Genomic DNA, 23589 nt, shown 5'->3' with positions numbered 1-23589 from the left:
TTCTGAGAAAGAAAGAAAGAGGAAAGAAAGGGAGAAAGAAAGAAAGAGAAAGAAAAGAAAGAAAGAATGAATGAATTCTGAGAAAGAAAGAAAGAAAGAAAGAAAAGAAAGAAAGAATTCTGAGAAAGAAAGAATTCTGAGAAAGAATTCTGAGAAAGAAAGAAAGAAAGAAAGAAAGAAAGAAAGAAAGAAAGAAAGAAAGAAAGAAAGAATCCTGAGAAAGAAAGAAAGAAAGAAAGAAAGAAAGAAAGAAAGAAAGAAAGAGAATTCTGCCTCCAGTACCTCACCTGGAGCCCTTACTCACTGACTCCCCCGAGAGCCCCCACTGCCAGGACTGTCCTCCCCACCCACCCACCCCCACCCCCAAGGCTGGAACAGGGCTCCTTCCCTGTTGAGGCCCAGCCTTGAACCCTTTCTGCCCTGTTGCTGCCTTCTATGAAAGGAGAAGTTGGAAGAAGGGATTCTCCAGGCCATTGTGGTTCCCTTCCTGCGGTTCCTCTTCTGTGGATGGTCACTCTCCACTTCTTCCCCCACAAGAAGCTTCCTGTTGGAGCTTCCTTCCAGGACAGACAGGCACGCCTAGAAGCCAGACCGTTCGGTGGCGGGCCCAGCCCTGGGGACCCCAGAGATGCTGCTGCCTTTGCTGCTGCCGCTGCTGTGGGCAGGTGAGTGGGTTGAGGGCCGGGGTCGGGAGGGGGGGGGGGCGGGCAGGGGCTTCGCCTGTCACTGTCGCTGAGCCTCAGTGTGCCCCCAGGGTCCCTGCAGGAGAATCCGGGTACAAGCTACAGGTGCAGAAGTCCGTGACGGTGCAGGAGGGCCTGTGTGTCCACGTTCCCTGCACCGTCTCCCACCCCGGGGTTCGCAGGAGCCCCTCTGCACCTGTTTACGGCTCCTGGTTCCGGAAAACCTATAACTCCAAAGGGGATGTTCTCATGGCCACAAACAACCCTGCCAAGGGCGCAAAGAGGAAGAACAGATTTTCATTTCACCTCGCCGGAGACCCTGGGGACGGGGACTGCTCCCTGAACATCACAGACGCCCAGAAGGGAGACAGTGGAAAGTATTATTTTCAACTGGACATAGGTTCCATGAGACACAGTTACCAAAGTGACCTGCTCACTGTGACTGTAAGAGGTATGGAGGGGCCCCGAGAGAGTCCGTGACAGGGATGGGGGAGCACGTCTTCGAGGGCAGACATGGACCTCCTGCTGCTCACCTTTTTTTTTTTTTTAAGTTTATTTATTTATTTTTGAGAGAGAGAGAGAATCCCTAGCAGGCCCCGCACTATCAGCATGGAGCCCTGCCCAATGTGGGGCTCGAACCCGCAAACCGAACCGTGAGATCATGACCTGAGCTGAAGTCAGATGCTTAACCAACTGAGCACCCTCCCCAGGCGCCCCCGGTGCTCACCTTTAAGGGGGGAACAGTGGAGCGTGGTCAATTTAGGGTTGGGGTGCCTCTTTCAGAGGCACACACAGAGGGGTCCCCTCTGGTCTCGTGTCTCCTCTCCAGCGCTGACACAGACCCCGGATATCCGTATCGAGGAGCCCCTGGCGTCTGGCTCTCCCAGCCACCTCACATGCTCTGTGCCCGGGGCCTGTGATGGGGTGACGCCCCTCACCCTCTCCTGGATGGGAGCTGCGCTCAGACCTCCGGGACCGGACCTGGAGGCCTATAACTCCTCGGAGATCCTGCTCACCCCCCGTCCGCAGGACCACGGCACCAACCTCACCTGTCATGTGACCTTCCCCAGGGCTGGTGTGAGCACCCAAAGCACCATTACGCTCAACGTCTCCTGTGAGAGTGGGGGAGGGGGGGGCAGGGGCAGGACTCAGTTGTCTGCAGATGCCTGTGGGGCGGGACAGGGGGCTCCGAGGGGCTGCAGGGGGGACACGGGACTTGTCTGTTTCTATTTCCATTTCTGCGTCTCCTGGGGGCGGGCGGCGGGGGTAGGGCCAGCTTTGACTCTATGCCTCTCTGTGTCTCTCTGTCCTAGATGCTCCACAGAACTTGACCATCGGCATCTCCCGAGGAAATTGCACAGGTGGGTCCAAGGGCCTCGAAGCCAACCCGGGAGGGCCAGGGTGATGCACAGCGAGAGCAGAGTCAGGAGGCTTCCCTTTCGCTGTGTGACGGATTGTTTTTGCTTACTATTCATTAGCCGCAAAGACAACTTGTCAAATACGTGCACGTTATGGAGAATCACCACCAAATGAACACCTTGGTGGTCAGTGACGAGGTTAAGAACTAGATGGGGCGCCTGGGTGGCTCGGTCGGTTAAGCGTCCGACTTCAGCTCAGGTCATGATCTCGCAGTCCGTGAGTTCGAGCCCCGAGTCAGGCTCTGGGCTGATGGCTCCGAGCCTGGAGCCTGTTTCCGATTCTGTGTCTCCCTCTCTCTCTGCCCCTCCCCCGTTCATGCTCTGTCTCTCTCTGTCCCAAAAATAAATAAAAACGTTGAAAAAAAAAAAAAAGAACTAGAACAGGGGCGCCTGGCTGGCCCAGTCGGTGGAATGTGCAACTCTCGATCTCAGGGTCCTGAGTTCGAGCTGCACATTGGGCATAGAGGTACTTAAAAAAAAAAAAAAGGAACAGCAACCCCACTTTTGGAACACCCTGAATGCTCCTTCCTAATTTCAGCCCCTTTCATCTGGCCTCAGAGAAAGCCATCACACGGGACGCTGTGTTATCATTCTTTCTACTTAATTTTACTTTATTTTTTAAAGTGTATTTATTACAAATTTTTTATGTTTATTTATTTTTTGAGGGAGAGAGAGAAACTGAGGTTGAGCAGGGGAGGGGCAGAGAGGGAGACACAGAATCCGAAGCAGGCTCCAGGCTCTAAGCTGTCAGCACAGAGCCCGACATGGGGCTTGAACCCACCAACTGTGAGATCACGACCTGAGGCAGAGTCAGGCATGTAACTGACTGAGCCACCCAGGCGCCCCTATTTGTTTATTTTGAGAGAGAGAGAGAGAGCCCGAGTGAGCCAGAGTGGGGGGAGGAGCAGAGAGAGAGGGAGAGAGAGAGGATTCCAAGCAGGATCCACGAGGGGCTCGATCTCCTAAACTGTGAGATCGTGACGGAAGCCAAAATCAAGAGTCAGATGCTGAACCACCTGAGCCACCCAAATGCCTTTATTTTACTTTGTTTTTGACGAAGGTGTCATTGATGAATAAATTGTATATATTCAAAGTGTACAACGTGATGATTTGATATAGGTAGATTCAATATGTGTAGACTTGATACACGTTTACTCTGCTAAAGGATTCACACAATCTAGTTAATTAACACATCCACGTATCTTCCTTTTTTCTTACCATTTTACCAAATATGTTGGAATCTCTACGCGATGTTTGCTTGCCAGTGTTTTTGAAAGCTTATGTGACACAGGACTGAAACATACGTGTTCCTCTCTGACGTCTGAGTTATCTTTTTAAGTTGAAATTCAGCTCCCATCCCATGAAATCAGCCCTTTCAAAGTGAGCAAGTTCGGTGACATTTAGGACATTTGTGATGTTGTGAAACCACCGCTGTATGTAGTTGCAAGGCATTCTCGTCACCCCCCCCCTAAAAAGCCCTGTACCCACTAGCCATAACTCCCTATTTCCCGCTCCCTGCAGCCCCTGGCCACTAATCAACTTTCTTTGGCCGTGAACTTGCCTTTTCCGGATATTTTATACAAATGGAATCTTACAGCATGTGGTCTTTTGGTCTGGCTTCTTCCACTTAGCATGATGTTTTCTTTTATATATCCATCTGTCTCTATCTCTATCTCTATCTCTATATCATCTATATCTATAGATAGATTTTTTTAGGGGCATCTGGGTGGCTCAGTCGGTTAAGTGTCTGACTCTTGATCTTGGCTCAGCTCATGACCTCACGGTGTGTGAGTCTGAGCCCTACATCAGGTTCTGTGCTGACACTGAGGAGCCTGCTTGGAGTTCTCTCTCCTCTCTCTCTCTCTCTCTCTCTCTCTCTGCCCCTATTTTAAAGTGTATTTATTTATTTTTGAGGGGGAGGGCAGAGAGAGAGAGAGAGAGGATCCCAAGCAGGCTCCACACCATCAGTATGCGGAGCTGGACTCAGGGCTTAAACCCACGAACCACGAGATCATGACCTGAGCTGAAGTCGGACGTTCAACTGACTGAGCCCCCCAGGTGTCCCTCACGTTCCATTTTCAACAGGCACTTGAGTTGTCCACGGTTTTCAGTGTTCATGATAATGCCACTTGGAACATTCCCCTTGTCAACAGAAGAGCCTTTCTTTAAGGCACGTAGATTTCTCAGGGATCTTGCGACGATGCAGATGTGACTCAGGAGGCGTGTGTGGCCTCTGGTTCTGCATTCTTTTTTTTGTTTTTTTATGTTTATTTTTTTAAATTTTTTTAACCTTTATTTATTTTTGAGACAGAGAGAGACACAGCACGAATGGGGGAGGGGCAGAGAGAGAGGGAGACACAGAATCGGAAGCAGGCTCCAGGCTCTGAGCCATCAGCCCAGAGCCCGATGCGGGGCTCGAACTCGCGGACCGTGAGATCGTGACCTGAGCTGAAGTCAGACGCTCAACCGACTGAGCCACCCAGGCGCCCCTATGTTTATTTTTTAGAGAGAGAACACTCAGGTGCGCATGAGCGTGAGCAGGGGAGGAGCAGAGAGAGAGGAGGAAAGAGGATCTGAAGCTGGTTCTGTGCTGACAGCAGGGAGCCTGATAGGGGGCCTGAACTCATGACCATGAGATCATAACTTGAGCCAAAGTTGGAGGCTTAAGCGACAGAGCCATCCAGGCGCCCCATGGTTCTGCCTTTCTAACCAGCTCCTGGAGGGTGCCAGGGTACCCCGGGGGGATGGGACTATAAATTTCATGCCCAGGAACAAAACTGTGGGATTTTAGGGACGTGTATTTCAATGTTACTAGATAAGGCTCTTATGGAATAGCTCTGGAAGGCCACACAAGAAACTGGCAATAAATGTTGCCTTTGACGAGAGGAATTTGTTGCCTGCAGGTTAGTTAGCATGGAAGGGAGACTTCTCTCAGAACACCCCTTCCTCCTTTGTGACTTTTAGAATGCAAAATGTGGACACCCCACTCATCCTGAGACAACTGGGGGAAAGGAGGTGAAGAGGTAGGGGTCAAGTCCTGAAGAGCCTTGAAGGGTTTGGTATTTGAAGTTTGGGCACTTGAGCCGGGGGTGTTCAGCAGCTGGGGAAAGAGAGAGAAGTGTAGCGAAGGGCGTGTGCCTTGAAGAAGCCAGTGTCCATCAGTGGATGGACAGATAGACACCACGTGGCCCATCCATGCAATGAACATGATTCTGCCATAGAAGTGAGTCCAGCACTGGGGCGCCTGGGTGGCTCAGTCAGTTAAGCATCCAACTGTAGATTTCTGTTCAGCTCGTGACCTCACAGTTCGTGGGACCGAGCCCTGCAGCGGGTTCTGTGCCGACAGCACGGGGACTGGGATTCTCTCTCTCCTTCTCTCTCCGCTCCTTGCCCGCTCTCACATGCGCTTGCTGGATTGCGCGTGCTCATTCTCTCTCAAAGTAAATAAACTTTAAAAAAAGAAAGAAAGAAAGAAAGGGAGTGTAGCGCTGACAGGTGCTACAAGGCGGTGAACCTTGGAAACATCATACCGCAAGGCACACAAAAGCCCACAGTGGCCTATGATTCTATTTGGATACAATGTCCACAAGAGACAGATCTGTGGAGACAGAAAGTAGGTTAGGGGTTGCCAGGGGCTGGGGGACGGGAGCAACGGAGGAGGCAGCTGAGGGGTGCCTTTTTTGGGGGTGATGAAAAAGTTCTGAAACTGATTGTGGTAATGGTCACCGCAGGACTCCTTTTTAAGTGGTACATACATGGAACTGCATGGTATGTGAATCATATCACAATAAAGCTGCTTAAAAACTACTTGTGGTTGGCGCGCCTGGGTGGCTCAGGTCATGCGCACGCGGTTCGTGAGTTCGAGACCCGCGTCGGGCTCTGTGCTGACAGCTCAGAGGCTGCTTTGGATTCTGTGTCTCCCTCTCTCTCTGCCCTCCCCTACTTGCGCGCGCTCTCTCTCTCAAAACTAAATAAACATAAAACACACACACACACACACACACACACACACACACACACACACACAAAACCTACCCGTGGAGATCCCTTCCCAACTTATGGAAAATGGAGAGGAGAGAGAAATAGGCCTCGGCCCTGGGCTGGGGGTGCTCACCCTCGCTCTTTCTCTCTCTTCCTCCAGAACTGAAATACCCGGGGAATGGCTCATCTCTTCCAGTCCTGGAAGGGGAATCTGTGCTCCTGGTCTGTGTCGCCGACAGCAACCCTCCGGCCACACTGAGCTGGGCCCAGGGGAGCCGGACTCTGAGCCCGTCCCAGCCTTGGAAGCCCGGGGTCCTGGAGCTGCCCCGAGTGGAGTTGGGCCACGAAGGCGAATTCACCTGCGGAGCTCAGCACGCTCGGGGCTCCCAGCACGTCTCCCTGCGTCTCTCTGTGGTCTGTGAGTGTGGGGACCCCCGGGGGGGGGGGCGGGACGCCCGGGGCCTGGGGAGCAGAGGCATCGCTGACCCTGCCCCTCCCCCCCTGCAGGCCCCCCGCGGCTGCTCGGCCCCTCCTGCTCCTGGGAGGGCGAGGCGCTGGGCTGCACCTGCTCCGCCCGAGCCCGGCCGGCCCCCACCCTGCGCTGGCGGCTGGGGGAGGGGCTGCTGGAGGGGAACCACAGCGACGCCTCCTTGACCGTCACCTCCAGCTCAGAGGGGCCCTGGGCCAACAGCTCCCTGAGCCTCAGGGGGCCGCTGCGCTCCGACCTCAGACTCGGCTGTGAGGCCCGGAATGAGCACGGGGCCCAGAGCACCGCCGCGGTCCTGGTGTTGCTGCCAGGTCTGGGGGCTGTGGGGGAAGGGTGGGCAGAGCCGGGGGAGAAAGGAGTCTGCATCCTGGAGAAGACGGTCTGGGTGGGCGTGGGGCCGGGGTCTGGATGGGAAGGGGTGAGAGAGAGGAGGAAGGAGGGGGGCAGAATCCGGGTTTTCTGCAGGTTGGGGGATGAAGAACATGAGAGCCCAAGTTTGCGGGAGGCAGGGGCACAAGCGGCCTGGGGCTTGGAGGGGACTCACCGGAAACCTCACTCCTCTGCAGCGCAGCCTCTGCCTGGGGGAGGATTCGCTCTGGCGGCTGCCGGGGGTGCTGGTGTCGCTGGCCTGCTCGGTCTCTGTCCTTGCCTCATCTTCTTCATGTGAGTGTTGTCCCTGGGAGAGAGGGCGGGTGCGCGGGATGGAAGGGGTCCGCGTCCTACGGTCCCAGGCGGCCCCAGAGGGAGGAGCCCTGGTGGTGCCGAGGCTTCGAGATTGGGGCACTGGGGCAGAGAATCAAAGGAGGGCTGTTGCCGCCCTGATCACGCCTGTTTGCGCCGGTCGGCGGGCTCCGTGCGTCCCCTCTTCCGGCCGTGCTTAGCCTTGCCGGCCTCTTAAGCAGGGGACAGTAGCTCACTCCAGGCTGACAGGTCCCGGCCTCCCCCGCAGAGTGAAGACCCGCAGGAAGCAGGCCCCAGAGACAGCAGCTGGCGGCAAGGAAGCTGCCTGCATGTTGGGTCCCATCTCCTGGGTGAGTGCTGAGCCCTCTGTCCGTCGGGGTCCCATGTGGCCACCACCCTGGGATGGCCACGGCCACACCCTAGAAGACTTAGATGGTCATCGCGCTCGGACAGGCTTTTGGTCTCGGGTCCCCATCAACTCAGTCACCCAATCCAGCCACATGGGAGTCACTTGCCCCTCTGCTCTCCGACTCACCTTGTGGAGCCTGTCCACCTTGCACAGCCTGTCCAGCTTCCTGTGGACCCTGGACCCTCCCCACCCCCACCTCCTCAGGTCTCTCTGGACCCCGGACCCACTTTCCCTTCCTTCCTCTCTTTCCTCCCTAACACAGGATGCCAGGGAGATCCCACCCCGCAAATAATTATTGCCAACTACAAAGTTCAGGGGTCCCCGAGACACTCTCAGCTTCAATAGCTCACCAGAAGGACTCTGAACTCACTGAAATCTGTTAGACGCCCACCAGGGAAGCTCACCCTGGCCACGTGTCCAGGTTTCTATTGGAGGGTTGGTGACATAGGCATGGAGCCCCCGTATGGCTAATCTTTGTTGTTGGTGTCCAGCCCTCTAGAGGTCAAGCCGATACTGTGTGGCCCAAGGCCTCACCAGAAATCACGTTGTTAACATAAGCTGTTTGGGGCGTGGTGAGCGCTTGACCGCACAATATCCTTTGATTGAAAAAATATATATATTTATTTTGAGAGAGAGAGAGAGAGACAAGACTGCAAGTGGGGGAGGGGCAGAGAGAGAGGGGGAGAGAGAGAGAGAGAGAGAGAGAGAGAGAGAGAGAGAGAATGCCAAGCAGGTTCCGCACGGTCAGCGCAGAACCAGACGCAGGGTCGATCCCACAAACCATGAGATCATCATGACCTGAGCCGAAATCAAGAGTCAGATGCTGGGTGGCTCAGTCAGTTAAGCATGTGACTTCGGCTCAGGTCATGATCTCCCTGTCCATGAGTTCAAGTCCTGCATCGGGCTCTGTGCTGACAGCCTGGAGCCTGCTTCGGATTCTGTGCCTCCTTCTCGGTGCCCCTCCCCCACTCGTGCTCTGCCCCCCCCTCTCAAAAATGAATAAACATTAAAAAAAAAAGAGTCGGACGCTAAACTGACTGAGCCACTCAGGCGCCCCAACATTGGTTTTAATTGATTTTAATGTCTGTGCTACAATTTTGTTATAGTGTTTGCCTAAATTTCTGAGATGTGGAGTGGTCCCTGAGGGCAGTTCGGTTCTTCGCAAATCCCTGTCCTTTTCACACCACCCACCCCATTTCTGTGCATCCTATCTCAATTTGCTATTAGATAGTAGTATAATTGACTACTACCTTAATGTCAGTGCCCCCTACTGCAAGCTAGTGGGAGGTAATGGATGATGTCTACTTTGTTCCCCATTGAGTAGCCAGGGTCTGACACGGGACAGCTCTTCCATAAGGTGGCAGGAACTGGGGCCAGAGAGACCTGGGCATTCATCTTGGCCCTACCAACAACTGAATGTGTGATTTGGGAATATTTACCTAGACTCGGTTTCTCCACCTGATGAATGGGGCTAATAGTGCCTCCCTGATGGCTTGTGGTGAGGCATCTAGGAGCCTGGCAATTGATTACCAAGGGCGAGACATTCTTACTCTCACGTATTTATTGAATGAGTGAGTGAATGAATGAATGAATGGGGGCTCAGCCAATGCTTGTGGAATGAATGATGAAAGACTAAGTGGTTTCCAGCTTCTGGGCTTGCTTCCCCTCACTATCTGTCAGCTCCCGTTATCCTAATTTGACCCCCTTCTTTCCCCTCCACTCAGGGTTCCCAGCATGAGGATCGGTCAAGCACCCCCCTAGACCACCCGCCCCCAGCCATGGCCGCTCCCACCTCGGAGGAGGGAAAGGAGCCCCACTACGCTTCTCTCACCTTCCATGGGCTGAAGCCCTGGAACCTTCCGGACCCGGAGGCCACCAGCACCACCGAGTATTCAGAGATCAAGATCTGCAAGTGACGCCTCCAGCCAGCTCCTGCAACCGCTGGCTAGAGGGCTCAGGGCTTCTCAAGAAGGGACACCTCCGGGACAATTCCTGAGTGAATAGTTTTCCACAGAAACGGGTCGCCAACCGGTGTGGTGTGTTGGCGTCCACCTGTGTGGGGATGGGCAGAGCTGGGCTCACATTTCAGCCAGTCACCGATAAATTGCAAGCCGGTGCAGAGAGAGCACTTTGCCCGAGGTCACGGGCTCTTCCCAGGGTAACCGACCTGGTCAGGAGGATTCCTGACCCGCCCCCCGCCCCGCCCCACTCTGAGCCTGCTTTCTGGAAACCCAACTTGTGTATTGTCACCACACGGAAAACCATTCCCGGATTTTCTGCAATAAATGACAGGTTATCTAAATTATATACCCTCCTTCTTTGTACGTCCCGGATGTTTTTTGTTCCCCTTAACAGTTGTTTCTTCTTCTTGTAGAATTCGCTTATGGGATTCCTTGCGGTTAGGATCTGTGTTTCATTTACATTGTAAAATGTGTTCACCTTAAAGGAAAAACTGCCAGCTTCGTTACCAGCAAAAACGGGTTCGTTGGGGAAGAAAAGAGAATTGCAGTTGTGGGCACACAACTTGCAACAAAACCGTAGGCGAGTCTAGGGAAGGAAGGAGAGGCACATGTTTAATGGAGAAAAGAAGCCAAAGGGGGAAGGCTTGGAAGTATGCTGGCTTCCCATTGGCTGAACTTTGGGGGCAGGGGTGGGGATAAGAAAAGCCTCTCCTCTTCCCACTGGATTAGTAGAGCAGTAGCCCCATGCAAGGCCCACCCCGCGCAAGGTCAAGTCGGCCTCTTCCGGTTGGGTCCGCAATTGACTGTGCGTGGCAGTGCATTAGCGCTCTCCCGGCCAAATCCTCCCGACTTCACTGTAGCGCAGTTTCTTGCTATTAATTTTCACTATAGTTTTTACAGTGGTCACATCCAATTTATTTTTTTCCATTGAATCTCCGTTTAATTTCTTCTACTGTGTTCATTAATGAGAAAACGCGCTCAATCTTAGCATTATGGGCCAACACAGTGAACATGGGTTGACATAAAGTTAACGGTTCTTTAAATTTGATGTGTCGCGGCGCCTGGGTGGCTCAGTCGGTTAAGCGTCCAAATTCAGCTCAGGTCATGATCTCGCGGTTCGTGAGTTCGAGCCCCGCATCGGGCTCTGTGCTGACAGCTCAGAGCCTGGAGCCTGCTTCGGATTCTGCGTCTCCCTCTCTCTCTCCCCTCCCCCGCTCATGCTCTGTCTCTCTCTGTCTAAAAAAATAAGTAAACATTAAAGAAAAAATTAAAAAAACTTTTTTTGATGTGTCAATGGGCACCTGGCCGGTTCAGTCAGTGGAGCATGTGACTCTTGATCTCAGAGTCGTGGGTTCGAGCCCCCATGGTGTAGAGATTACTTAAAAATAAAAATCTAAAAAAAAAAGAAAGTGCTGTGTCGAATTCTATCTTTCACGGCACAATTTGCTTAGCTGCATCTCTCGATCAATAACTTTTTTTTTTAATTTTTTTTCAACATTTATTTATTTTTGGGACAGAGAGAGACAGAGCATGAACGGGGGAGGGGCAGAGAGAGAGGGAGACACAGAATCGGAAACAGGCTCCAGGCTCTGAGCCATCCACCCAGAGCCCGTCGCGGGGCTCGAACTCACGGACCGCGAGATCGTGACCTGGCTGAAGTCGGCCGCTTAACCGACTGCGCCACCCAGGCGCCCCACGATCAATAACTTTTAAAAATGGTGTCTCCTGAGAAAATAAGTGCATTTATTCTCATGTCATACCTTCTTCAACACTATATAGGAGGATTCCATTTGTTCCCATGGTGGGGGTTAGTGACATTAATGTAAAGGAATAAAATCCTTCAGGGATAAAATCGTTTTGAAAAGGGCATCGTGGAAATGCAGGAACTATCCACTTCAAGTCAGAAATTCTCTTCCTGTTCTAAGTAGTATCTCCTTTAAGAATAGCATTGACATAGGGTGCCTGGGTGGCTCAGTCGGTTAAGCGACCGACTTTGGATCAAGTCATGATGTCAAGGTTCGTGAGTTCGAGCCCCGTGTGGGGCTCTGTGCTGACAGCTCAGAGCCTGGAGCCTGCTTCGGATTCTGCGTCCCCTCTCTCTTGGCACCTCCCCTGCTTGCACTCTGTCTCTCTCAAAAACAAACATTAAACAAAAAAATTTAAAAAAAGTGTTGGCACATAAAGAGATAAATTTTTCATCAATTCTTTCTTTAACACATTCAAGATATTCTTGTAAACATGGAAAAAACACTTGGGACACGTGGGTGACTCAGTTGGTTAAGCATCAGACTCCTGATTTTGGCTCAGGTTCATGAGTTTCAGCCCTGCATTGGGCTCCTTGATGACAGCATGGAGCCTGCTTGGGATTCATCACCCCCCCCCCCCCAGCCCCACCTTGTGCTGCCCCTCCCCCACTGGCTCTCCCTCTCTCAAAATAAATAAATAAACTTAAGGAAAAAAAAAAAACACAGAGAACTTAACATCATTTTCTGTTCTTTCAATTGGCGTAATCCTATTGCTAACCAGATATCGGGTATTATTCTTTTAAAAAATATTTTTTCAATGTCTATTTTTTTTAATTTTTTTTTAACGTTTATTTATTTATTTGGGACAGAGAGAGACAGAGTATGAACGGGGGAGGGGCAGAGAGAGAGGGAGACACAGAATCGGAAACAGGCTCCAGGCTCTGAGCCATCAGCCCAGAGCCCGACGCGGGGCTCGAACTCACGGACCGCGAGATCGTGACCTGGCTGAAGTCGGACACTTAACCGACTGCGCCACCCAGGCGCCCCTCAATGTCTATTTTTGAGAGAGAGACAGAGCATGAGCAGGGGAGGGGCAGAGAGAGAGGGAGACACAGAATCCGAAGCAGGCTCCAGGCTCCGAGCTGTCAGCACAGAGCCCAACGTGGGGCTCGAACTCACAAACTGTGAGATCACAACCTGAGTTGAAGTCGGACGCTTAACCGACTGAGCCACCCAGGCACCTCAAGAAAAATATTTAAGCAAAGAGAAACGATTTGTCCTTCTCAGATGCCTACTGGGGCCGTTCTTGGAGACATACTACATACCTGTGTATATTGAAGGCTCAGAGGTGTCCTGCAGTAAAAATGATTTAAAAAAAACCCACCACCAGCACCTGGACCACAAACATCTAACTCTGGGCCAGGGTCTAGTTTGGGGGCAGAGGCGAGGCATAGAGGACAAAGGGTGGGCTTCAGCCACCATCAACCACATGGTGGCATGTGATTTCTACTCCCCTGGGCCATGTGATTCTCATCTAATGCCGATGACAGCACCCTCCTCTTTCAGAGGTTGGGGGACAAGCTGCCAAAACACACAAGGTCAAGGACAGGGCTCTGCAGACAGACAAAGGCAGGATCAGAGACCATGTGGGCAGTATCCTAGATGAGAAATCCTTTCGCTGCCTGAGCAGCACCGGGTCCTGGCTGGCTTTGCTCGCTCAGAGACAGGACAGAGGACAGAGGGGCTTCCGGAACTGGGCAAGTGCGCTGAGTGGCCAGAGGATGGGAGGGCCAGGTGCTGACATTGAGACCGTCCTGTTACCTGATTTGGGGCCCTGAAGGGCAGCTGATGTCCCTGTAATGTTGCGGACTCATGAACAAAGAGAGGTTTTGAGCAGGAGATTTTCAGACGAGTGTTCTTTCTCGTTGAGGAACATCCCCTTCTGGAAAGCGCTACACACGCCTGCTTTCACCCAGGAAGTGATCATCAGTCTGCCAATCTCCCCTGCCTGCCTTGGTCAGGCAAGAATCAGGGTGAATTAGAGCAGGCTCCTCCCCGACCCGGCCTCTGACCTCCCCATTCCAAAGTAATGGTGGACGATTCCAGATCTTTAAGACCGAGTCTGGGAGGTGAGCGTACCCTCCCTGTTCTGAATCCCTTCCAGTCTAGCCACTGGCCGGGCTGCCTCTGAAATCTCTCCCCAGGCCCTCTCTTCCTCCAGCCTCAGCCACTGCCTGGGCCTCACTGTCCCAGGGGGGCGGCTGCGTCAGCCTCCTCCACACTCTCTCTGTCCGGACTCTCTGTAAAGGTACCCCCGGCCCTGGGCCCCTTGGTCTCCATCACAGCACCATGCCTTTTCTCCAGCATGTGGAGCACAACTCAGTCATCTCATTTAATGCCTTCCCCTTCCACTGGCCTGGAAGTTCCACCAGCTCAAAGACCTCGGTGTGTCTTGTTCATCAGGATCCTCTGTGCAGCATGATGTGTGTCACGCAGCACAAATTCAAGAAATACCTGCTGAATATTTGTTGAATAAGAGGAAGGATCAATGTATGGATGGGAGAATGAGGGGATGGAGGAATGGATGAAAGGTGGGTGGGAGGGTGGATGATGGAACAGTATATGGAAGGATGGATGGAGAGATGGAAGAATGACTGGGTGCATCAACAGATGGAGGGATTGGCAGGTGGATGGCTGGATGGCTGGATGAATAAATGGATAGGTGGATGGCTGGCTAAATGGATGGCTGGATAAGTGGATGGATGAATAAATGGATAGGTGGATGGCTGGCTAAATGGAAGGATGGATGGATGGATGGATGGATGGATGGATGGATGGATGGATGGATGAATAAATGGATAGGTGGATGGCTGGCTAAATGGATGGCTGGCTGGATGGCTGGATAAGTGGATGGATGAATAGATGGATAGGTGGATGGCTGATTCCATGGATGGATGGATGGATGGATGGATGGATAAATGGATGGATGAATAGATGGATAGGTGGATGGCTGGCTAAATGGATGGCTGGCTGGATGGCTGGATAAGTGGATGGATGAATAGATGGATAGGTGGATGGTTGGCTAAATGAATGGATGGATGGATGGATGGATGGATGGATGGATGGATGAATAAATGGATAGGTGGATGGCTGATTAAATGGATGGATGGATGGATGGATGGATGGATAAATGGATGGATGAATAGATGGATAGGTGGATGGTTGGCTAAATGGATGGATGGATGGATGAATAAATGGATAGGTGGATGGCTGATTAAATGGATGGATGGATGGATGGATGGATAAATGGATGGATGAATAGATGGATAGGTGGATGGCTGATTAAATGGATGGATGGATGGATGGATGGATGGATGGATAAATGGATGGATGAATAGATGGATAGGTGGATGGCTGATTAAATGGATGGATGGATGGATGGATGGATGGATGGATGGATGGATAAATGGATGGATGAATAAATGGATAGCTGGATGGTTATAAATGGGTGGGTGGATGGATGTAAGAATGGTTGGCTGGCTAAATGGATGGGTGGGTGGGTGATGGATGGATGGATGGATGGAAAAATGGGTGGCTGGCTAAATGGATGGATGAATAAATGGCTGTGTGAATGGGTGGATGGGTGGATGGACGGATGGATGGGCATCTACATGAAACTTTGGACAGATGGATAGAAGGGTGGATAGATGGATGAAAGATGAAAGGGATGGATAGATGGAGAAAAAAGAAGCCAACTTTTCCAAAAGGAGCTTCTTCTGTAGACACTCTATTATCCAAGCTCCAACGAAACAATTTATTACCAAATCATAGTAGTGCCAATAGTAGCGGGAAGGGTGCTGACTGAGGGGGCTGGCTCACCCCCGACCATGAGCTGGGGGTCTTCTCTGTCCACAACCCCAGAGGCTGGTAGGTGACGATGGCTGAAAGGATGAGACAATCGAAAGGAGGAATTCACATTATCTGGAGCCTAACTGCTGGGTTCCCTGATGCTAATCAAGACTGATTCATAGTGATGCTTAAAGAAGCAGCAGGCATGCACATTCAAGGGATCTTTCTAGAAGCATATCTGTGATACTACAGCAGGCCTTGAGTCACATTTCTTGTTTGGGTTTTTTTCTATTTCAAACCATGAGTTGAAAGATCTGGAAGACAATAAAAATGGCTTGTTAGTGTCCTAGTCATTTAAGGAGCACCCATTAAGCCCCTACAGGCACTTTCTAGAGACTGGCAATACTATCATGAACAAGACCTTTGTTGGACTTATGATTTGGAAGAGTGGGTAAAGATGTTACAAATTAACTTCCCTCAAGAAGGGGACAGCGCTGTGCAGAAAACAGGAGAGGTGGTGACAGCGGGTGGGGAAGTGCCTCACTGGGGCAGTGAGGGAAGGCTCAGGTCTGAGCTCCTAGGATGAGAAGGAACCAGTCATTGAAAAATGAAGCGGGGTGGGGAACACCTGGGTGGCTCAATCGGTTAAGTGTCCGACTTCGACTCAGGCCATGATCTCATAGTTTGTGAGTTCATGTTGGGCTTTGCACTGATAGTGCAGAGCCTGCTTCAGATTCTCTGTCTCCCTACCCCTCTGCCCCCCAAAATAAACATTACAGACGAAGGGAAAGCGTGTTCCAGACTGTGAGAATGGCAAGTACAAAGTTCCTGAGGTGGGATCAAGCTTGGCTTGGTTTAGAATCTGAGGGGAGGACAGTGTGGCTGGCACAGAGTGGACTTGGGGGGTCAGCCATGCAGACCAAGGCAAGGAGCTGCCATAAAGCAAGAGGTGAGATGATCTTCAAATTATTCCAAGGTCACCAGGCTCTTTGATTAGCATCCCCTTATTAAGTCCCTAAGTAAGGGACAAACCTGCTACTTGCTCAGTTTCAGACCCAAAACATGATGACCCTGAAAGGGGCTGTTGGGTTTCCAGTTTTTGTGGGTTTTTTTTTTTTTTGATGTTTCATTTATTTTTGAGAGACAGAGAGAGAGGGAAAGAGAGAGAGAGACAGAGTGCAAGTGGGGGAGGGGCAGAGAAAGAGGGAGACCCAGAATCCGAAGCGGGCTCCAGGCTCTGAGCTGCGAGCACACAGCCCAACGCCGGAGACCGGCAACCGCCTGGAGGGACAGGGTGGGTGGGCGAGGGGTGCGGGAGGGTAGAGGGGCCACGGGGACAGCTAGGGGTATGGCGCATCTGTGTAATGAGCCGGAGTGACAGGCAGCGGGCAAGCTCCATGGGTGGTCAAGGTCATGCCTTTGCTTTCGCAGGGACTCTGTGGTGGGGGCCGGCTGTGCCTCGTGGGTGCTGCGTGGTGCCCCCAGCCTCTACCCACTCAATGCTGGGGCACCCTTTCCCCAGTTGTGACAACCAAAAGTGTCCCCAGATACCCCCTATGGGCAACATGGCCTCCCTCTGAGGACCGCTGACTTAGACACACACTGAACTTTGATTTCAGGCAGCCACGAAGACAGACGTTACAGCTCCCTGGACAGGGCACGGCCTCGGGGAAGCCTCTCTTCAGAACACGTCCATACGGCCTTGCCAGAATTAACTGTCGGGTGAACTTAGTTTCATTTTGACCTTCCCCGAAGTTCTGTGCACTCCCACCCAGGGCTAATGGGAGTGTAGACAGGTACAGCCCCGCTAGAGAGGATCCAGTTCTCGCAAAAGAAGAACCCCATGCACAGACACGCGTGCACACCCCAGCGAGGCCTGTGCACGCAGGTGTTCAAGGCAACGTGGCTTATAAAACAGAAACCAAGCAAATGCCAGCCACTGGTCATAAAGAGTATCTTTCTGGGACGCCTGGGTGACTCGGTTGGTTGAGCGTCTGACTCTTGACTTTGGCTCAGGTCATGATCTCACGGTTCATGAGTTTGAGCCCCAAGTTGGGCTCTGCGCTGACAGCACGGAACCTGCTTGGGATTCTTTCTCTCTCTCCCTGCCCCTCCCCCACTTATTCTCTTTCTCTCACTCTCTCTCAAAATAAATAAATAAACTTTAAAAAAAAAAAAAAAAGAGTATCCTTGCAATCCACAACAGAATATGGTGCCTCCATAAACAAGGTCATGGGTGTTCTGTGCTGACACAGAGGGCCGTGAGACAGACCGAGAAGCGCAGGGCAAAGTGCATCGCTGGAACAGAACCAGCGAGGTTTGTGATGGGGGCGGGGGGGGGGCAGGTGGCGCCAACCCACAGGACAGCGGAGGCTACAGGTGGATGGAGAGAGGGATAGAGAAACAGAGGGATGAAGAAAGAGAGACAGAAAGATGGAGAGATGAGGACGTGTTGACTCTGTTTTCCCGGCCTTGAATCCAGTCATGCCTACAGCTTTCCCCTTGGAATTTTCCAGCCACAAGAGCCAACCAACTGGCCCTTTTCCTTCGAGCCAATTTGAGCCAGGTTTCTGCTATGTGCGATTCCCCGAGGGCTGGATGGTTCAAGAACCCTGTGGAAAAATCCAGCATCTAACGGGGAGGTCGGCCCTGATGGAAACCTTAAATGGCATCTGGGAAGCAGGGCTGGCGGAGGTGAGGGAGGGGGAAGACTCACAAACTGCTCCTACCGGAACCCACCTATGGTATCATCTGGAGGTCCAGGGGGTCGTAGGCTGACAGCCGCAGATCCTGCAGCAGGGCTTCTAGATTGTTCCTCAGCATGGTGTAGGGCGGCTTCTCGTCGTACTTCAGGGCCATCACCACCTTCAGGTACTCCTGCAGGGTCTCTGCGGTCAAGACACCCCGCACCATAGGAGAGACCTGAGAGGGGCCTCCAACTCAGAGCCGGGGGGGCTGTGCCCAGTCTCCACCACGGTGCCCATTTGCTCAGTGCTTCCTCTGTGCCTGCAACCGCCTTAGGCACTTAGATTAAAAAAGATCTTTTGGGGGGGGAGGGGCGCCTGGGTGGCTCAGTCAGTTGGGCATCCACTTCGGCTCAGGTCATGATCTTGCAGATCATGAGTTCGAGCCCCGCGTCAGAGGCTGCTTCCCATTCTGTGTCTCCCTCTCTGCCCTTCCCTTGTTCATGCTCTGTCTCTCTCTCAAAAATGAACATTAAAAAAAATTTTTTTTTAAAGATTTTATTATTGGGGCGCCTGGGTGGCTCAGTTGGTTAAGCGGCCGACTTCGGCTCAGGTCATGATCTCACGGTTCATGAGTTCGAGCCCGGCGTCGGGCTCTGTGCTGACAGCTCAGAGCCTGGAGCCTGTTTCAGATTCTGTGTCTCCCTCTCTCTGACCCTTCCCTGTTCATGCTCTGTCTCTCCCTGTCTCAAAAATAAAAATAAAATGTTAAAAAAAAAATAAAGATTTTATTTTATTTTATTTTATTTTATTTTTGGTAAAACATCAAATGTATGCAACGGGAGAATGGCATCCCCAACACCAGCCTACCCATCACCCAGTTTGAATGATCAGCTCACAGCCGACCTGTTCATCAAGACCCCTACCACTTCCTTCCGGTATTTTTTTTTTTTTTTTTATATTTATTTTTGAGATCGAGAGACAGAGTGTGAGCAGGGGACGGGCAGAGAGAGAGGGGCAGAGCTGTCAGCACAGAGCCCGACGCGGGGCTCGAACCCACAAACCGCGAGGTCATGACCTGAGTCGAAGTCAGGGGCTTAACCGATGGAGCCACCCCGGCGCCCTGCCCTGGTAATGTTTGAAAGCAAATCCCAGCTAACGATATCATTTTACCTGTAAATATTTAGTGTGTATCTCTAAAACAGGGGTGGGCAAGCTTTTGCCAGGATAAACAGGTGCAGCCTTGTAGGTGGGGCGGGGGTCTGTGCAACGTGACATGTAAGCCGGTGGGCACGGCGATGAGCCAAGACAGGTTTGCTACCGGGCGCGGCAGCCTGAATTTTAGGTAAGTTTCATGTACCATGAAATGTTCTTTTGATTTATTTCCCCAGCTGTTTCCTAAGAGGATTTTTAAAAAGAGTTTTATTCATTTATTTATTTTTTGAGAGAAGGAGAGAGAGAATTCTAAATAGACTCTGCACCGTCAGTGAGTGTGGAGCCCGATGCGGGGCTTGAAGTCATGAACTGTGAGATCATGACCTGAGCTGAAATCAGGAGTCAGTCGCTCAATGGACTGAGCCACCCAGGGGCCCTGAGGATTTTTTTCTAATGTTTGTTCATTTTTGAGAAAGAAAGCGTGAGTGGGGGAGGGGCAGAGAGAGAAGGACAGAGGATCTGAAGAGGGCTCTGTGCTGACAGCAGAGAGCCCGATGTGGGGCCTGAACTCACGAACTGTGAGATCATGACCTGAGCCGAAGTCAGAGGCTCAACCGAGATGAGCCACCCAGGTGCACCCACAGCTATTTCAAAACGTAAAACAATTCTTAGTTCACTGGTTTACAGAAAACAGGCAGCGAAGGGGTGCCAGGTCTGGCTTGGTCAGTCGGTGGAGCATGTGGCTCTTGATCTTGGGGTCCACGTGGTTAGTTCAACCCCCACGAGTGGCACAGAGTTTACATAAAATAAAAAAACAACAACCCCTCCCCCCCCAACAGGTAGCGGGCCCAGGGACACAGTTTAAAAGGGCTACTTTGCGGGCGCCTGGGTAGCTCAGTCGGTTGAGTGGCTGACTTTGGCTCAGGTCATGATCTCACGGTTCACGAGTTTGAGCCCCACATTGGGCTCTGTGCTGATAGCTTGGAGCCTGGGGCCTGCTTCAGATTCTGTGTCTCCCTCTATCTCTGCCCCTCCCCTGCTTGAGTTCTCTCTTCTCTCTCTCAAAAATAAACAAAAAAAAAGTGCCAATCATGAAATCAATAATAACATTCATAATAGCCCCCGCTTGGGGACCGCCCATAGCAGGCTGCGCTCTGAGCTAAAGTGCATGCACATTTAATTAGGGTTGCAGCAGAAGTTGAGGCAGCGCCCTGAGCCTCCGGACAGAGGGTTCTGCACGGAGTGCTCGGGGCAACTAGTTTTGTTTTTTGTTTTTTGGAGGTGGGGGGCTATTATTAACCTTATTTCACTCAATGGGGAGGCTGAGGCTTAGAGGGGCACATTTACCCTCTGCTGGTCCCCTGGCTGGTAGCACAGGTCTGCCTGAATGCAGGACTGGGTGGCGGGGTGGCGAAATTCCTTCTCCAGCAGGGCCGCCCCACCCCAAATGCTGTCTCTCAAGCCCCTCCCAGCTGCACCCCAGGGGGACAGGCTCAGGGAGGCTGAGCTGCAGTGAACTAACAGGGTGGGGGGGGCCTTATTCTTCCTGGGGAGAGAACTCAAGGCTGGAGGGGAAAGTGACTTGAGCAGCACAGCCATGTGATCCCAGGATTTCAGGTAATTAACAAATGAGCCCTGGGCACGTGGGGGGCTCCCTCTGTTGAACGTCCGACTTTGGCTCAGGTCATGAGTCAAGGTTCGTGGGTTCCAGACCCGGGTCGGGCTCTGCGCTCACAGCTCAGAGCCTGCAGCCTGTTTCGGATTCTGTGTCTCCCTCTGTCTCTTCCCCTCCCCTGCTTGTGCTCTGTCTCTCTCCCTCAAAAATAAATAAAAACATATATATATATTTTTAAACGAGCCCTTATAGAGCTGGAGGGGACGAGTTATCCATTTCTTTCGGCCTCATGTTTAAATTTTTTTTTTTTAACATTTATTTATTTTTGAGACAGAGAGAGACAGAGCATGAACGGGGGAGGGGCAGAGAGAGAGGGAGACACAGAATCGGAAGCAGGCTCCAGGCTCTGAGCCATCAGCCCAGAGCCTGACGCGGGGCTCGAACTCATGGACCGCGAGATCGTGACCTGGCTGAAGTCGGACGCTTAACTGACTGCGCCACCCAGGCGCCCCTCGGCCTCATGTTCAGAGAGCAATGCAGAAGTTCTACAGAAGCGACACTAGGAAAAAAAAGAAAAACAAAGACACAGCCTAAAACTCCAGTAATGGGGACTGGCCATGGAAATGATGGCGACTGGCTGGCTCAGTGGGTTGAGAGTCAGACTCTGGATTTTGGCTCAGGTCATGATCCCAGCCAGAGTCTTGGGATTGAGCCCTGTGTTGGGCTTTGCACTGGGCACGGAGCCTACTTAAGGTTCTCTCCCCCGGTCCCTCTGCCCCTCTCCCCTACTGGCGTGCTCTTTCTCTCTCTCTCAAAATAAAAAAATAAAAATAAAAAACAAAAAACAAAACGAGGTTGTAGTGGATCTAGGAATAAGAACACAAAAGCCAATGTTAATTAATGAAAAAAACAAGATGTTGGGGACGTGGGAGGCTTGGTTCATTAAGCTTCTGACTCTTGGTTTTGGCTCAGGTCACAATCTCATCGTTCATGGGATCGAGCCCCATGTCGTGCTCTGCACTGACAGCATGGGGCCTGCTTGGGATTTTCTCTCTCTCTTTCTCTCTCAAAACAAATAAATAAACTTAAAAAAAATGCAAATTGACCGAAATGTACGTAAGGCAAGCTTATTTTCATTTTGTACGTGTCCCTCTGCCATGTCCGCTGCCTCTCCCATCCTGAAGTGGAGATACCTGGCCACCCGCTGAGTCTGGGTTGGCCTTGGGATTTGCTTGAATGTGGCCGAGTGCCGTCCAGGGACCCCCATGCTTTGTAGCTTCCGTCCCTGCCCTCTTGGAAAGCTGCCTGAACAGCGCCTCGGGAAGCAGCCCGGAGCTGAGGCTTCCCAGCGTCAGCGCCAATCGCCAAACAGGAGAGAGGTGCACTTGAACCAGCCCGCCCCAGTCGAGCCGCCGGCGGGCAGCAGGAACGTGAATACCCCTCCCCCGCTCCCCCATAAGACAGGGAGAAGGTTCACCCGGCTGAACCCGGCCCACATTCCAATCCTTAACAAATTTTCATAGAGAAATACAATACTATGTGTGTGGTTGTGTATGTGAGTGTGTGTTGTTATTCTTATTCGGAGATGCTTCTGAATTTTGGGGGAAGGTTTTTTGTTTTTCTAGAACAGGCACGTATGCACACGCAGCTTGGAAAACTCAAAGAAAGAAAGGTGTGTGAGGGGACAACAGCTGGATGGACCCAGGCCACCTGGTCCCGCCATGGCCCCCAACTGTTCCTTCCCTCTTCAGGACATACCTGAGGGACTGATCCAGCGACTGCACTGTCCCACGAGGGCCTCCGGGTTGTCAAGAAACCTGACAGGACAGAGGTGTATGCGAGAGGTCTTTTAGGGAGGCGAGAGCAAACTTTTTTTTTTTTTAAGTTTATTTATTTATTTTGAGAGAGAGAGCGAAGAGGAAGTGGGGGAGGGGCAGAGAGAGGGAGAGAGAATCCCAGGCAGGCTCTGTGATGTCAGCGCAGAGGCCCCATGCGGGCCTCGAACTCACAGACCACGACATCATGATCTGAGCTGAGATCGAGAGTCGGATGCTTCACTGACTGAGCCACCTGGGCTCCCCAGGAGAGCCAATTTTTAAAACAGAAAGTCTAGGGGCACCTGGGTGGCTCAGTCGGTTAAGCGTCCAACCCCAGATTTTGGCTCAGGTCATGATCTTGTCGTTTGTGAGTTCAAGTCCCACACCGGGCTCCACGCTGGCATCATGGAGCCTGCTTGGGATTCTCTCTCTCTCTCTCTCTCTCTCTCTCTCTCTCTCTCTCTCTCCCCCTCTCTCTCCCTCTCTCTCTCTGCCCCTCCCCAGCTCACTAAGTAAATAAACTTTAAAAAAATAAAAAATAAGTAAAACAGAATGTCTACTAGATGTACAGTAGACTCTTGTTAATTGTGGTAGTTATGCCCTGTAGCGTGGCCTCACATACGGAATTAGTGAATTCTAAACCATGCTTCTAGGGGAAACGTAGTATCACGTTCCTGCAAGGTTCTGGTTACAATGTTTTTATAAACTGATCACTACTTAATTTTGTCTTAGGTGTGTTTGTGCTTAAAGATACTATGGGGCACCTGGGTGGCTCAGTCGGTTAAGCGACCAACTTCAGCTCAGGTCACGATCTCACAGTTGGTGGGTTCGAGCCCTGCGTCGGGCTCTGTGCTGACAGCTCAGAGCTTGGAGCCTGCTTGGGATTCTGTGTCTCCCTCTGTCTCTGCTCGTGCTCTCTCTCTCTCTCTCTCTCTCTCTCTCTCTCTCTCTCTCTCTCTCTCTCAAAGGCAAATAAACATTAAAAAACCTTTTTTTTTTTTTTTAAAGACAGCATGTTTACTATAATGTTTACTTAACCACATTGAGCTCACAGCCAACTATTTACTCTGTAAGGCACATCCCAGCCTTCTTGCACCTAGGAAC

At 51.7% G+C, this 23589-nt stretch overlaps 2 protein-coding genes across 3 annotated transcripts in view; one reads left to right on the top strand and one right to left on the bottom strand.

The window, feature by feature from the left end:
* The first annotated feature begins 447 nt into the window (after window positions 1-447).
* Window positions 448-9973, top strand: SIGLEC11 (sialic acid binding Ig like lectin 11). Its single transcript, XM_011289698.4, is given in 10 exon segments — window positions 448-665; window positions 755-772; window positions 775-1134; window positions 1513-1797; window positions 1997-2044; window positions 6243-6500; window positions 6590-6880; window positions 7136-7232; window positions 7519-7600; window positions 9384-9973. Coding segments are annotated over 10 exon segments (1668 nt in total). The 5' UTR covers window positions 448-628; the 3' UTR covers window positions 9576-9973.
* A 5182-nt stretch (window positions 9974-15155) lies between these two features.
* The window catches only part of VRK3 (VRK serine/threonine kinase 3), a 35921-nt gene continuing 27487 nt past the window's right edge, over window positions 15156-23589 (bottom strand). For both annotated transcript variants that reach the window (XM_011289701.4, XM_011289700.4), the window contains exons 13-15: window positions 22427-22485; window positions 17954-18102; window positions 15156-15528 (exon numbers count right to left, since the gene is read on the bottom strand). In XM_011289701.4, coding sequence (XP_011288003.2) covers window positions 17954-18102; window positions 22427-22485 — 208 coding nt within the window. In that variant the 3' untranslated portion in view covers window positions 15156-15528. The remainder of the gene's footprint in view (window positions 15529-17953; window positions 18103-22426; window positions 22486-23589) is intronic.

This window comes from Felis catus, chromosome E2 (assembly GCF_018350175.1).
Source record: "Felis catus isolate Fca126 chromosome E2, F.catus_Fca126_mat1.0, whole genome shotgun sequence".
In the NCBI taxonomy this organism is placed as follows: Eukaryota; Metazoa; Chordata; class Mammalia; order Carnivora; family Felidae; genus Felis; species Felis catus.
The sequence above is the reverse complement of the archived record's forward strand: the minus strand, read 5'-3'. Positions and strand labels throughout refer to the sequence as shown.